The 16,135-nt window shown below is 37.7% G+C and overlaps 1 protein-coding gene across 3 annotated transcripts in view; it reads right to left on the bottom strand.

The window, feature by feature from the left end:
- The window catches only part of LOC140166594 (isoleucine--tRNA ligase, mitochondrial-like), a 66,001-nt gene that overhangs the window by 34,210 nt on the left and 15,656 nt on the right, over positions 1–16,135 (bottom strand). Inside the window, exons 3-8 of one of the 3 annotated variants that reach the window (XM_072190094.1) lie at positions 14,359–14,518; positions 13,215–13,287; positions 9,676–9,754; positions 9,375–9,424; positions 8,811–8,920; positions 7,126–7,332 (exon numbers count right to left, since the gene is read on the bottom strand). In XM_072190094.1, the coding sequence (XP_072046195.1) occupies positions 7,126–7,332; positions 8,811–8,920; positions 9,375–9,424; positions 9,676–9,754; positions 13,215–13,287; positions 14,359–14,518 (679 nt within the window). The other 2 variants (XM_072190096.1, XM_072190095.1) reach the window with 2 other exon arrangements.

The following is a 16,135-nucleotide window of genomic DNA, read 5'->3' as shown; positions in this document are numbered from 1 at the left end:
GCACCTTTTTCTTGTTATAACCGATATAATTTGCCTCTTTGTTATAATATATTAAACCCATATATTCCCGAAAATAATGTTAAAATTGTACAATGGACTTCCATTCTTCCATTTCAGACACCCCCTGGGCCGCACTTGCGTGGCGCGATGGCCGCTATGAGGCCATTACTTACATCATCATAATAATAATTACCTAAAATCTGCAAAAACGAACCCCTCCCCTAACTCGGATGGCTGGCTACGGGACCATCTTAATTCTACTACATTTGAAATTACAAATATATTACGTCCATTGGAGCACCTCTGGGATCCCTCCACCAATATCTGAATAACATATATGTTACTGAGAGTCAAAGATGTACACATGAAATTAATTTCAACAACATGATGAACTAGGTATCGTAGTGACCCCTTAAAGTTGGAATAGTAATCCTTTCAGTATTAGGAAACTACTGAGAGAGTTTCAATGGCATACGACGTCTGAAAATGGTATATTAAGCCGATCCTCGGTTTTCGATCCTCGTTTTATAACCTTATATATAGGTGTTTATAAACCGAGGATTGGAAAACGAGGATTCGTTGCTATGCTTTTATACAACAAATAATTGCGTCCTTTGACGGTTGATAGAGAGTAAATAGTGCGCTTCTCACTCTAATAACACCCCATGCCCCTACTAGGTCCATGGGAGCACCCCCGGGGACCCCTCCACCAATATCCGAATAACATATGTGATTGAGAGTCAAAGATGGACACACGAAATTAATTTCTTAAACATGATGAAGTAGGTATCATAGTGACCCTTAAACTTGGAATAGTAATCGTTTCGGTGTTAGGGAGCTACTCAGGGCGTTTTAATGGCATACGACGTCTGGAAGTGGAATATTAAGTCGATCCTCGAGTTTTCGATCCTCGTTTTATAACCCTATATATAGGTGTTTATAAACCGAGGATTGGAAAACGAGGATTCGTTGCTATGCTTTTATGCAACAAATCATTGCGTCCTTTGACGATTGATAGAGAGTAAATAGTGCGCTTCTCACTCTAATAACACCCCATGCCCCTACTACGTCCATGGGAGCACCCCGGGCTCCCCTCACCAATATCTGAATAACCTATATGTCATTGAGAGTCAAAGATACACACACGAAAGTAATTTCTTAAATATGATGAAGTAGGTATCATAGTGACCCCTTAAACTTGGAATAGTAATCGTTTCGGTATTAGGACGCTACTCAGTGAGTTTTAATGGCATACGACGTCCGGAAATGGAATATTAAGCCGATCCTCGAGTTTCCGATCCTCGTTTTATAACCTTATATATAGGTGTTTATAAACCGAGGATTGGAAAACGAGGATTCGTTGCTATGCTTTTATACAACAAATAATTGCGTCCTTTGACGGTTGACAGAGAGTAAATAGTGCGCTTCTCACTCTAATAACATCCCCATGCCCCTACTACGTCCATGGGAGCACCCCGGGACCCTTCCACCAATATCTGAATAACATATATGTGATTGAGAGTCAAAGATGCACACACGAAATTAATATCTTAAACATGATGAAGTAGGTATCATAGTGACCACTTAAACTTGGAATAGTAATCGTTTCGGTATTAGGGAGCTACTCAGTGAGTTTTAATGGCATACGATGTCCGGAAATGGAATATTAAGCCGATCCTCGAGTTTTCGATCCTCGTTTTATAACCTTATATATAGGTGTTTATAAACCGAGGATTGGAAAACGAGGATTCGTTGCTATGCTTTTATACAACAAATAATTGCGTCCTTTGACGGTTGATAGAGAGTAAATAGTGCGCTTCTCACTCTAATAACACCCCCATGCCCCTACTAGGTCCATGGGAGCACCCCCGGGGACCCCTCCACCAATATCCGAATAACATATGTGATTGAGAGTCAAAGATGGACACACGAAATTAATTTCTTAAACATGATGAAGTAGGTATCATAGTGACCCTTAAACTTGGAATAGTAATCGTTTCGGTGTTAGGGAGCTACTCAGGGCGTTTTAATGGCATACGACGTCTGGAAGTGGAATATTAAGCCAATCCTCGGTTTTCGATCCTCGTTTTATAACCCTATATATAGGTGTTTATAAACCGAGGATTGGAAAACGAGGATTCGTTATATCTTTTATACAACAAATAATTGCGTCCTTTGACGGTTGATAGAGAGTAAATAGTGCGCTTCTTACTCTAATAACATCACCATGACCCTACTACGTCCATGGGAGCACCCCGAGGACCCCTCCACCAATATCTGAATAACCTTTATGATTGAGAGTCAAATATGCACACACGAAATTAATTTGTTAAACATGATGAGGTAGGTAACACATTGACCCTTTAACTTGGAATAGTAATCGTTTCGGTATTAGGAAGCTACTCAGTGAGTTTTAATGGCATACGACGTCTGGAACTGGAATCTTTAGCCGATCCTCGGTTTTCGATCCTCGTTTTATAACCTTATATATAGGTGTTTATAAACCGAGGATTGGAAAACGAGGATTCGTTGCTATGCCTTTATACAACAAATAATTGCGTCCTTTGACGGTTGATAAAGAGTAAATAATGCGCTTCTCACTCTAATAACATCCCCATGCCCCTACTACGTCCATGGGAGCACCCCGTGGACCCCTCCACCAATATCTGAATAGTCCTAACCTATATGTCATTGAGAGTCAAAGATGCACACACGAAATTAATTTCTTAAAAATGATGAAGTAGGTATCATAGTGACCCCTTAAACTTGGAATAGTATTCGTTTCGGTATTAGGACGCTACTCAGTGAGTTTTAATGTCATAGGACGTCTGGAAATGGTATATTAAGCCGATCCTCGGTTTTCGATCCTCGTTTTATAACCCTATATATAGGTGTTTATAAACCGAGGATTGGAAAACGAGGATTCGTTGCTATGTCTTTATACAACAAATAATTGCGTCCTTTGACGGTTGATAGAGTGTAAATAGTGCGCTTCTTACTCTAATAACATCCCCATGCCCCTACTACGTCCATGGGAGCACCCCGGGGACCCCTCCACCAATATCTAAATAACCTATATGTGATTGAGAGTCAAAGATGCACACACGAAATTAATTTCTTAAACATGATGAAGTAGGTAACACAGTGACCCCTTAACTTGGAATAGTAATCGTTTCGGTATTAGGAAGCTACTCAGTGAGTTTTAATGGCATACTGACGCCTGGAAATGGAATATAAAGCCGATCCTCGAGTTTTCGATCCTCGCTTTATAACCTTATATATAGGTGTTTATAAACCGAGGATTGGAAAACGAGGATTCGCTATGCTTTTATACAACAAATAATTGCGTCCTTTGACGGTTGATAGAGAGTAAATAGTGCGCTTCTTACTCTAATAACATCACCATGACCCTACTACGTCCATGGGAGCACCCCGAGGACCCCTCCACCAATATCTGAATAACCTTTATGATTGAGAGTCAAATATGCACACACGAAATTAATTTCTTAAACATGATGAAGTAGGTAACACAGTGACCCCTTAACTTGGAATAGTAATCGTTTCGGTATTAGGAAGCTACTCAGTGAGTTTTAATGGCATACTGACGTCTGGAAATGGAATATTAAGCCGATCCTCGGTTTTCGATCCTCGTTTTATAACCTTATATATAGGTGTTTATAAACCGAGGATTGGAAAACGAGAATTCGTTGCTATGCTTTTATACAACAAATAATTGCGTCCCATGACGGTTGATAGAGAGTAAATAGTGTGCGCTTCTTACTCTAATAACATCACCATGACCCTACTACGTCCATGGGAGCACCCCCGAGGACCCCTCCACCAATATCTGAATAACCTATATGTCATTGAGAGTCAAAGATGCACACACGAAATTAATTTCTTAAACATGATGAAGTAGGTATCATAGTGACCCCTTAAACTTGGAATAGTAATCGTTTCGGTATTAGGACGCTACTCAGTGAGTTTTAATGTCATAGGACATCTGGAAATGGAATATTAAGTTTATCCTTGGTTTTCGATCCTCGTTTTATAACCCTATATATAGGTGTTTATAAACCGAGGATTGGAAAACGAGGATTCGTTATATGCTTTTATACAACAAATAATTGCGTCCTTTGACGATTGATAGAGAGTAAATAGTGCGCTTCTAACTCTAATAACATCCCCATGCCCCTACTATGTCCATGGGAGCACCCCGGGGACCGCTCCACCAATATCTAAATAACCTATATGTGATTGAGAGTCAAAGATGCACACACGAAATTAATTTCTTAAACATGATGAAGTAGGTAACACAGTGACCCCTTAACTTGGAATTGTAATTGTTTCGGTATTAGGAAGCTACTCAGTGAGTTTTAAAGGCATACGACGCCTGGAAATGGAATATAAGCCGATCCTCGGTTTTCGATCCTCGTTTTATAACCTTATATATAGGTGTTTATAAACCGAGGATTGGAAAACGAGGATTCGCTAGCTTAATATACCATTTCCAGTAATAGAGAGTAAATAGTGCGCTCCTTACTCTAATAACATCACCAATGGTGATTCACCATGACCCTACTACGTCCATGGGAGCACCCCGAGGACCCCTCCACCAATATCTGAATAACCTTTATGTGATTGAGAGTCAAATATGCACACACGAAATTAATTTCTTAAACATGATGAAGTAGGTATCATAGTGACCCCTAAACTTGGAATAGTAATCGTTTTAGTATTAGGGAGCTACTCAGTGAATTTTAATGGCATACTGACGTCTGGAAATGGTATATTAAGCTGATCCTCGAGTTTTCGATCCTCGTTTTATAACCTTATATATAGGTGTTTATAAACCGAGGATTGGAAAACGAGGATTCGTTGCTATGCTTTTATACAACAAATAATTGCGTCCTTTGACGGTTGATAGAGAGTAAATAGTGCGCTTCTTACTCTAATAACATCACCATGACCCTACTACGTCCATGGGAGCACCCCGAGGACCCCTCCACCAATATCTGAATAACCTTTATGTGATTGAGAGTCAAATATGCACACACGAAATTAATTTCTTAAACATGATGAAGTAGGTATCATAGTGACCCCTAAACTTGGAATAGTAATCGTTTCGGCACTAGGACGCTACTTAGTGAGTTTTAATGGCATACGACGTCCGAAAATGAAATATTAAGCCGATCCTCGGTTTTCGATCCTCGTTTTATAACCTTATATATAGGTGTTTATAAACCGAGGATTGGAAAACGAGGATTCGCTATGCTTTTTATACAACAAATAATTGCGTCCTTTGACGGTTGATAGAGAGTAAATAGTGCGCTTCTTACTCTAATAACATCACCATGACCCTACTACGTCCATGGGAGCACCCCGAGGACCCTCCACCAATATCTGAATAACCTTTATGTGATTGAGAGTCAAATATGCACACACGAAATTAATTTCTTAAACATGATGAAGTAGGTATCATAGTGACCCCTAAACTTGGAATAGTAATCGTTGCGGCACTAGGACGCTACTCAGTGAGTTTTAATGGCATACTGACGTCCGAAAATGAAATATTAAGTTTATCCTCGGTTTCCTCGTTTTATAACCTTATATATAGGTGTTTATAAACCGAGGATTGGAAAACGAGGATTCGATGCTATGCTTTTATACAACAAATAATTGCGTCCTTTGACGGTTGATAGAGAGGAAATAGTGCGCTTCTCACTCTAATAACACCCCCATGCTCCTACTACGTCCATGGGAGCACCCCAGGGACATCTCCACCAATATCTGAATAACCTATATGTCAATGAGAGTCAAAGATGCACACACGAAATTAATTTCTTAAATATGATGAAGTAGGTATCATAGTGACCCCTTAAAATTGGAATAGTAATCGTTTCGGTATTAGGACGCTACTCAGTGAGTTTTAATGGCATACGGCGTCCGGAAATGGAATATTAAGCCGATCCTCGGTTTCCGATCCTCGTTTTATAGGTGTTTATAAACCGAGGATTGGAAAACGAGGATTCGTTGCTATGCTTTTATACAACAAATAATTGCGTCCTTTGACGGTTGATAGAGAGTAAATAGTGCGCTTATCACTCTAATAACATCCCCATGCCCCTACTACGTCCATGGGAGCACCCGGGACCCTCCACCAATATCTGAATAACCTATATGTCATTGAGAGTCAAAGATGCACACACGAAATTAATTTCTTACAAATGATGAAATAGGTATCATAGTGACCCCTTAAACTTGGAATAGTAATCGTTTCGGTATTAGGGCGCTACTCAGTTTTCGATCCGATCCTCGGTTTTCGATCCTCGTTTTATAACCCTATATATAGGTGTTTATAAACCGAGGATTGAAAAACGAGGATTCGTTGCTATGATTTTATACAACAAATAATTGCGTCCTTTGACGGTTGCTAGAGAGTAAATAGTGCACTTCTCACTCTAATAACATCCCCATGCCCCTACTACGTCCATGGGAGCACCCCCGGGCTCCCCTCCACCAATATCTGAATAACCTATATGTCATTGAGAGTCAAAGATGCACACACGAAATTAATTTCTTAAAAATGATGAAGTAGGTATCATAGTGACCCCTTAAACTTGGAATAGTAATCGTTTTGGTATTAGGCCGCAGTTTTAATGGCATACGACGTCTGGAAATGGAATATTAAGCCGATCCTCGGTTTTCGATCCTCGTTTTATAACTTTATATATAGGTGTTTATAAACCAAGGATTGGAAAACGAGGATTCGTTGCTATTTATTTTACCACAGCCTCGTTTTCCGATCCTCGGTTTATAACCTTATATATAGGTGTTTATAAACCGAGGATTAGAAAACGAGGATTCTTGTCTATGTATTTTACCACAGCCTCGTTTTCCGATCCTCGGTTTATAACCTTATATATAGGTGTTTATAAACCGAGGATTAGAAAACGAGGATTCTTGTCTATGTATTTTACCACAGCCTCGTTTTCCGATCCTCGTTTTTCGATCCTCGGTTTTCAATCCTCGGTTTATAAACACCCTCCAGGGCTAGTAATTTACTAACATTTGCTCTGATTGGTTCTCACTATCTAGGAGTGTATGAAACTAATATAAAGTTACCCTGAATAACTTGTTTCACTTCCAGCTGTCTTCCACTTGCTTGTGCAATTTCTGAAACTCTCTCAGTTCCCAGTAGAAAATGTTGTCCCGTTTTTGCACACTGCACTACAGCATAGTCTCTAGCTGGCATATAACAGATCGCCTCATTGGCTGGTATTGACCATGGTGTGGTGGTCCAGATGATTGTACTCAAATCAGGATAGGTGTCTGATAAGACCAAAACAAACAAACATTATTATTAGTAACAGTTCACCTCATTGGTCGAAGTCAATCAGGGTGTGATCATCATTGCCCTCCAATCAGAATAGGTTTCTGATTCAACTGAAAAGCAAATAAGCCAGGCAAGCAAGTAACAGATCACCTGATTGGTCTGAATCTATGTGGTCTTCAAGATATTGCACAAAAATCAGGATGGCACAAATACCTGATCAATCAAATAAAAAGTAAAAACCAATGTCAGAATCATCAATAATTCCATGTCACATGTTGCTGGTAATGCTCTGAATATTTACTACACAGTGCACAACTGCTTGGCAACTTGATTTTATTCAATTTAAAGGGGTGTGGTCTAATGTTTGCTGAACCATGAAATGGTATCAGCCTATATTAGTGTATGTTACTAGCTTCCTTACTTACTAGCTTACTAACTGACTAACCATTTGGTCTGAAATGGACATATCTCGAAATGCCACGAAGGTGTAGCCCCAGAGTGGTGTTAAATGGAAGAGTAAACATTAAAGAATATAATAAAGAAACACAGGGGGTGCTGCTGCTAATAGTTTTTAAGTTGTGGTCCATTTTGATTCAGAAGTCGCCCAATTGGGCTACTAAATCACAGGTTTGCCAACTTACTTTCAGCAATTGGCATATAACTTGTGCTGGGAGACAGCTTGTCTGCTACTTAGATAACAAGCATATTGTTTCCAAGAAAGTGAAGTAAGTATTGTGAAATTCCCAAAGTATTATTAAAACAGTATCTTAACCACAGTAAGGACCAAACTGGACGTGTGGTTTCATTTCTGTTTTCTATCTTACATTGACAACTACCATTAAAACAATATGTTCTAAATTTTGAATTGCATTGCTCCACAATTTTTGTTCACACCATCTATATGAAACATATTTCAGGTCTTAAATTTTACTGGCATAATGAGAAAATATGAACTTTCTTCTGATACCAACGGATTTGATGCAGCAAAATGCCAGATGAAGCTGTTGATCAGGTCACTTATTCCCAATCTATAATGTATTTTTATTAGGCCTACCTAATACTACACCCTACTATCATAAACACAGGATATACTGAAGAATTCCATATATACAAGCGTATATGCCTCTAAATGAGGGTTGGTTGGGGTTTTTTTTATTAAAGAGACAAAAGGCTAAAACACTCCACAGAAACATTATAATATACAGTATTGTTCTTACAATTATTATAGTTATAATACATGTTTGTACATCCTGTATCAGTGATATAGTTGCTCTAACTCCAATTTTTGCGGAGGATGTTTGCCTTTTGTCTTTTCCGTAAAAAAAAAAACCCTAATATATGCTTGTAGATGAATCTCTGATGGTATAACTATACAAAAGCAACATTACATAGATATTCTAATCCCTCTCGTTAATTGGTCCCATGAGCTTCATGTGGTTCAACAAGTACATGTATATTTGAAGTTGACTCTCACCTTTCAAAGCAGCTAATTTGTCCGGTAGTGAATGTACAGGAAACCTGGCATACACAGAGGGTGATATGTGCTTGGGGTTGTATTCTAATTCTGCTTCTGCAAGTGCTGTCCTGCAGAGTTACCACAATAATATCAAAACAAAAATATATACAGCGATAAGTGACCATAAAATTAACTGCATGCATGTTTTGCAATGGGAAAGAGGTTTTTTTCCTTCCATAACTGGCAAAAAAGTGCTTACTTTTACATACCCCTGACTTCCTGGTACCATAACTTTAACACTATTTTGCTGCTATTGAGTGAAAGCAATCAAGCTCAAAGCTCTAAGAGTTGCCGGAGTCCTACTAAATTTTGATTTTCAAAGTAAACAGCTTTCCAATGACCTTATCATAAAATCCAACATCCGCAATAAGTTAAGTTTATTTTCAGTTTCAGTTTTATTTACAAACAAATCAAAACATACATTTAGGTAACAAAGTGAAGTCTGGGGGCACCAAAACATTATGACCACTCAAGCAAATGGGAACTTTGTTTTTGTGCTGTAGGACAATTAATGAATCTTACCTAGATGAAGGTGACCAGTTGACTGGTTTAAGATCCCTGTAGACATACCCCTATGTAGAACATAAGTAGAATTATATGATTAAATAATAATCTTAGTTCATACTAGCTATGATACTTTTGATTTGATATTTTGCTTTGACTGATTGATTGATTGATTGATTGATCAATCGATCAAATGATTGATTGACTGATATTACATCTCATTTAATCACACAAGTACAATATGTGAACAAGAGTTACTTCTAATATTTTCCACAGACCGGTCCATTTTTTAACTATAAACTTGGCAACTGCAGCTCACCTTTTGGTACATTTTGTGAAAGACTTCCAGCTGTGTGGCCTCAAACTCTTTGTCATATGTGTAGTAGCAATTATTGGCCCTGAAATAAATCAAATGCATAAACAGTATTAAAAATGGATAGGGTACAAAAAAATAAGTAAAGAACGTTTTCTATCTCTGGCAAAACCAAAATGAAATTTTATACCAAAAAAATAATATGCAGACTACTTTTTCACAGACCCCATAAAAGCAACAATCAAACAGATAATGCACAAATGACCAAATAACACAATGGTCTGTATGCACAAAAAAAAGTTAGAATAGGTCTAAGGTTAGACCTGGTTTAATTATGGAGGTTAGACTTAGGGAGGGGTCATTTTTACAAGCCGACGTCAAACGTCGGCTTGTGCTGTCTCTTCTCAATTCTTCTTCTTTCTTCTTGCACAGCCGCCATCGGCGCTGTGCATTCTTTTTACCGCGTTCTTCTTCTTCTTCTTCTTCTTTCTTCTTCTTCTTCTTTCTGTCAACATCATTAAATCAACCATCGTAGCCACATGCTTTCAGCCATGTTGATCATAGTTGATCACTAGGACTATTGGGTGGTGCCACAGATGTCACATGATCAACTTCCGATCAAATGTCATCCACTTCCGGTCAGTGGCCAAAAACGTGATTTTCACTAAAAATGCTACTCCTCCCACATATGACATAGCATCGTGACGTCACTTGCACACATACATCACCTATAGCCAGTGTCTAAAAGTCCTTCACAGAATTGGGATCAAAGGTCATTAAGGGGTCACTTCCGTAAAAGTATGAAAAATTTGTAAAAAATATAAAAAAAATCACTGTCTTTACATATTACATAGCAGAGAGTCGCCACTAGCACACATGCATCGCTACTAGCTAGGGTCTTTCGGATGCCTACAGTTCTGGGGTCAAATGTCATCAAGGGGATACTTCCGGTCAAAAATCAAAATTATCAAAAAGTTTAAAATTTTTTATCTCAAAATGTAAACAGACCAGAGTAATATAATCATCATACATGAATTAGTGTTACCTGTTGTATGCGATCCTGTGCCATATACTGGGGTGCACAAAAAGGTGGCTTTGTTACATTTTGATGTGCAGTTTGGATTTCAAAACACTGTCTCTTGAGTACTCCTTCACTTAGAAGATTCAATTAGGTCTTAAATTGAGGCTAATTTATTCTATATTGCTCATGTTTTTATCCTGTTTTAAAATATTTTTCAATTATTTTCTTATGACGTTTGGCATGAAATGTGCCAAGGGTGGCTGAGGATTAGGGGGAGGAGGATTAGGGGGAGGGATTCATATTGTAAATTTGATCTAAAACCCCTTTAAAAATTTGAATCTAGTAAAAAATGTCTAAATGAACTCCCAGACATCTAAACCAAGTGAATAAATAGAAAAGTTCATTTAAAAGACCAATACTTGCTCAGAATGATTGTAAATGTGGAAAAAAGAGGTGGGGTTACATCCTCCCTACTTTGTGATTGTTTTTGCCCGCACTCTCTCATTTTTAAACCGATTCCCATAAAAAAGGTGTCAAAATGCTCAGAAGGATGAACCACTTCAAATGAGATGTGTAGGTAAAATGTTTGAACCATTTCATTTTTTTACTATGTAACACAAAGGTACCCCAGGTTGTGACACAGGACCATGCATGGTATTTTTATTTTGGGGGTCAAAGGTCATTAAGGGGTCACTTCCTGTTTTTAGCTAAATAACTTTAAGAATTTTTATCGAGACAACTAAACAAAGTAGAATTTTTTAATTAAAATTGGAACAATGCATTTTGACGGTGTACATAACGGTTTTTTTTCATTGAGGTCATAGGTCATTAAGGGGGTCAAAAGGTCAATCATAAATTTTAAAAAAAATCAAAATCCATGTATAAGTTCCGATTAAGCTGAAATTCACCAGGAATATTCCTTATGACATCCTAAGCACTATGTAATATTTTTGCGGGTTCTAAGGTAATTAAGGGATCACTTCCGGTTCTCACAGATTCGTGGTCATAACTCATTTGTCACTGCTGGCTGTGCATGCTCGCGGTCGCAGGCTAACGCAATCAGATCTCGTTCTTCTTCTTTCTTCTGGCAACCGCAATCAACTGCATCTAGCTCCGCAAGAGATTGACAGATTCCAACCAAACTTGACCCAAATGACCACTGGGCTAGACCAAACCATCCATTTGACTTTGACCTGGCTTTGACCTTTGACCTTGACCTTATGGCCAAAATGTTGATTTCACAAAAATGCTACTCCTTCCACAAATTACATGCAATGATCATGTGACTCATGCATATGAATCAACGTTAACCAGTGCGCAAAACTTGTAAACAGATTTGAGGTCAAAGGTCATTAAGGGTCATTTCGGTAAAAGTCTGAAAAATTTGTAAAAATATTCAAAAAATCACTGTCTTTACAAATTACATAGCAGAGAATCGTCATTAGCACACATGCATCGCTACTAGCCAGGGTCTTTAGGATGCCTACAGTTTTGGGGTCAAAGGTCATTAAGGGGTTACTTCCGGTCAAAAACCAAAATTATCAAAAATGTTCAAAAATTTTATCTCAAAATGTAAACAGACCAGAATAATATAACCAACATACATTAATTAGTGTTACCTGATGTATGCACGGTATTTTTATTTTGGGGGTCAAAGGTCATTAAGGGTCACTTCCTGTTTTAGCTAGATAACTTCAAGAATTTTTATCAACAACTAAACATAGTAGAATTTTTTAATTAAAACTGGAACAATGCATTTTGTCGGTGTACATAAGGTTTTTTTTTCATTGAGGTCAAAGGTCATAAAGGGGGTCAAAAGGTCAATCAAAATTTTTTTTAAAATCAAAATCCATGTTTAAGTTACGATTAAGCTGAAATTCACCAGGAATATTTCTTATGACATCCTAAGCACAATGCAAGAGCAGTTGACCCCATCCGTAACCCAGGGGTCAAGTTATAGGGGTCAAATTGCGGCTTGTATTCAGCGTCTGTTGACTCTAGTTGTTGTTTGTTTTTTGTTGTCTTTTCTTCTTTTACTCCTAGCAAAGTCCAAAAGGTAAACTACAGCCATCTAATATTTTAAAGCTAAATATTTTTGTCTTTTTTATGATCTTATAAAATACAGAATAAGATGTATTTTTACCAAAGAGCTCCTTCTCCATAGGACTAATTTCCATATTTAGACCAGGTCTAACTTATGCAAACCAACCACTAATTTTTAATGAAAAGCAACATGATCTTGATTTTATGTTGAATTTTGTATCCTCTAAAGAAGTCAATTATGGATCAATTAAGTTTTAGCTTAAATGTTGAACCTACATGAGTGGATGTCCATACAAATTCATGCAATGTTTTTTGAGTTACTACATGTACGCACCAACAAGAAGAGTTCAATTACTTTGTATTTCTCTGTTTTCACAGCAAAAACTTGACAAATTCACATGAACTGCCTGCTGATACAAGCCACCACAAGAAAATATTGAGCAGTTTCCATGGTAACACACCATCACACTACTTGACTTACCAGTCAGCCATGACACCCCATCTTTGAAATGCTTTCATTTGGGTAGAAATTGCTTTCTTGGCAAATTTTCTAGCTGTTAAAAGAAAAGATTTGGAAAAAGATAAATGATAATCTCTCACTTCTCTATCTCTCTACACTTTATTCATGTCCCTCTACCCACAATCAATCATTCAATCAATCATTCAACCAAGCAACCAAACAAGCAATCAAATCAGTCAATCCAATACCCTCTCATCCTGCCTCTTTACCATCAATTAATCAAAGTTATCAATCAAGCAAGCAATCAAGCAATGGTTCCTTCCCATACATTGTATCAGCATATTATATGAGTATGGTGTATGACCAACAGGGCCTAGATTTCGACAAGAATAACAGAATCGATTCTCGTAATGATTCGTGTAAGATTAGGTTGCAAGAATCAATTTCTCTCATTATCATACAATAGGTGCAGTGACTATGATGGATTTTAAACAATTAAATTTTTTTATTGTCAAATCCAAAAATACACACTAGTTTTAGACTTTCTATGATGGATTTTGATTCTTGCAAACCAAGACAAAATCTAGCCCCTGACCAACTCATTTGGATGATTCCCTACAGCAGTAATTACTCACTCACTCACCAACATGCACAAGCAACAAATCAGTAACGTCTAATAATATGTGGTGCCATTTTCCTGTTTTTTCTGAGAACGTTTTAAGTTTTATAGGTAACAATCCATTCACCTTTTCAGTAAAATCCCATTCCCTTTGCGGTTAGACCTGAGATGTCATCATTTGATGTCACACCATGTACACATTGTTTAGCGAACATTGTTAATTTGAAAGCTGCATGTGAAGTGTGCAGTAACAATGTATGCATTATCATGACAACATCTGAGGTCCACCTGTTAAGGTTCATAGGAAAAGATTAATTGAATTCAGGCATGTGACAGATTCTCCCCAACCACCCCTCCATCCACAAATACACCCACTCATCCACCCCCACCCCCGCCCAGCATTCTACTACATGCCCACATTACCCTCACCGTGGCTCTACATGGACTACATGGTCTGTCGTCACGTATCAACGAAGAAGAAGAAGCCATACATGCCAGCCATATAACACCCACACTCATTCACTCTAGCTATCAGTCAATGAATACCTTTGATTCTGATATCTTGTGGTGCCATTTTCCTGAAGTCGTCTTTGCTTTCTGAGAGTGCTTTGAGCTCTATGGGTAAACCATGGCAGTCCCATCCAGGCACATAATGCACTTTGTAACCTTGCAGTAATCTATACCTGTTGATAATGTCCTTTAATATCTGACAATAGAAAAAAACCATAATAACAGTATGTAAGTACAGTATAGATAACGTCCCCTCCACAGGATGAGAACTGGTACAGTAACTCCATTCTCGCATTGGCAAATAATGACAATATCTATGCATACAGTCAGGCATGTGGGGTGGGGCATGCACACATGTGTGCACATTTGTTTTATTTTACAATTAAGAACTAACAACTTTAAAGCACCTCTACATGTACCTTTTTCTATTATGCAAAGGAAAGTAAGTGCTGTCACTGCTGTGTACAGAACATATTCACTTTAATAGTCATTCTTAAGATATTTTGACCCAGTCAACATTACTCGAAAGAAATCTATGTGCCTGAGTTTAACAGATGTGCATGCATCCGTGACCATGGTTGTTTGATGGCAAGTACATTTAGATATGTATTCATTTTTAAGCAAAGTTGAGCACTGATGGTACTATCTTGTTTGCATCTTTACAAGGGGTAGACACTTGTATAATGGCATTATAACATCATAACTAGAGCGATAACCGCACCATAGCTGAACCATGTGGCTTCGGCAGTATATTATGGTAGGCCTATACCACTGTCACCCGGAGTCTGTAATGGACATAATCTCGAAATGCTACAAAGGTATGACTGGCCGATTCATTGCCGTTTTAATATACCTTGGTCGTGGAAAGCTGGCATTGTGAAAACTTGAATTTTGACCTCTGTATGACCCCCTTAACGACCTGAAATGAATTTTAAAATATTTAAAACATGTTAAGAATGTCATAAGGATCATATTGCATTTAAATTTCAGCTCAATTGCAGCATTTTGAAAACTTGATCTTTGACCCCGTTATTGCCCCTTAATGACCTTAAATGAATTTAAAAATATTTTCAACATGTTTAGAATGTCATAAGGATCATTGTGTTTAAATATCGGCTCAATCGGAGCATTTTGGAAAACTTAATCTTTGACCCCTTTATGACCCCTTAATGACCTTAAATGAATCTTAAAATGTTTTAAAAATGTTTAGAATGTCATAAGGATCATTGCATATAAATTGCAGCTCAATTGGAGCATTTTTAAAAACTTGCCCTTTGACCCCTTTATGACCCCTTAATGACCTTAAATAAATTTGAAAATATTTTTTAAATGTTTAGAATGCCATAAGGATCATTGCATTTAAATTTCAGCTCAATTGGAGCATTTTGAAAAACTTGACCTTTGACCCCTTTATGACCCCTTAATGACCTTCAATAAATTTTAAAATGTTTTAAACATGTTTAGAATGTCATAAGGATCATTGCATTTAAATTTAAGCTCAATCTGAGCATTTTCGGTTAAAATTACCTTTTTTGACCCCTGTGAACCCTGGATGACCTCTGACGTTTGAAAATATTTTTATTATATTCTTTATGTTTTCCTCTTTCATATGACACCACTCATGGGGTCATACCTTCGTGGCATTTAGAGATATGTCCATTTCAGACCAAAAGGTTGCTGAGTAAGGGAGTAAGGAAGTAAGGAAGGAAGGAAGTAACATAGACTACTATAGGCTGACCATTTCATGGTTCAGCAAAAATGATATACATGCAGACCATATAGCAAGAACATTTTCAAACTACTTTTTATCGCA

Source organism: Amphiura filiformis, chromosome 12 (genome assembly GCF_039555335.1).
Source record: "Amphiura filiformis chromosome 12, Afil_fr2py, whole genome shotgun sequence".
In the NCBI taxonomy this organism is placed as follows: domain Eukaryota; kingdom Metazoa; phylum Echinodermata; class Ophiuroidea; order Amphilepidida; family Amphiuridae; genus Amphiura; species Amphiura filiformis.
Note: the sequence above shows the minus strand (reverse complement) of the source record. Positions and strands in the feature narration are given on the sequence as shown.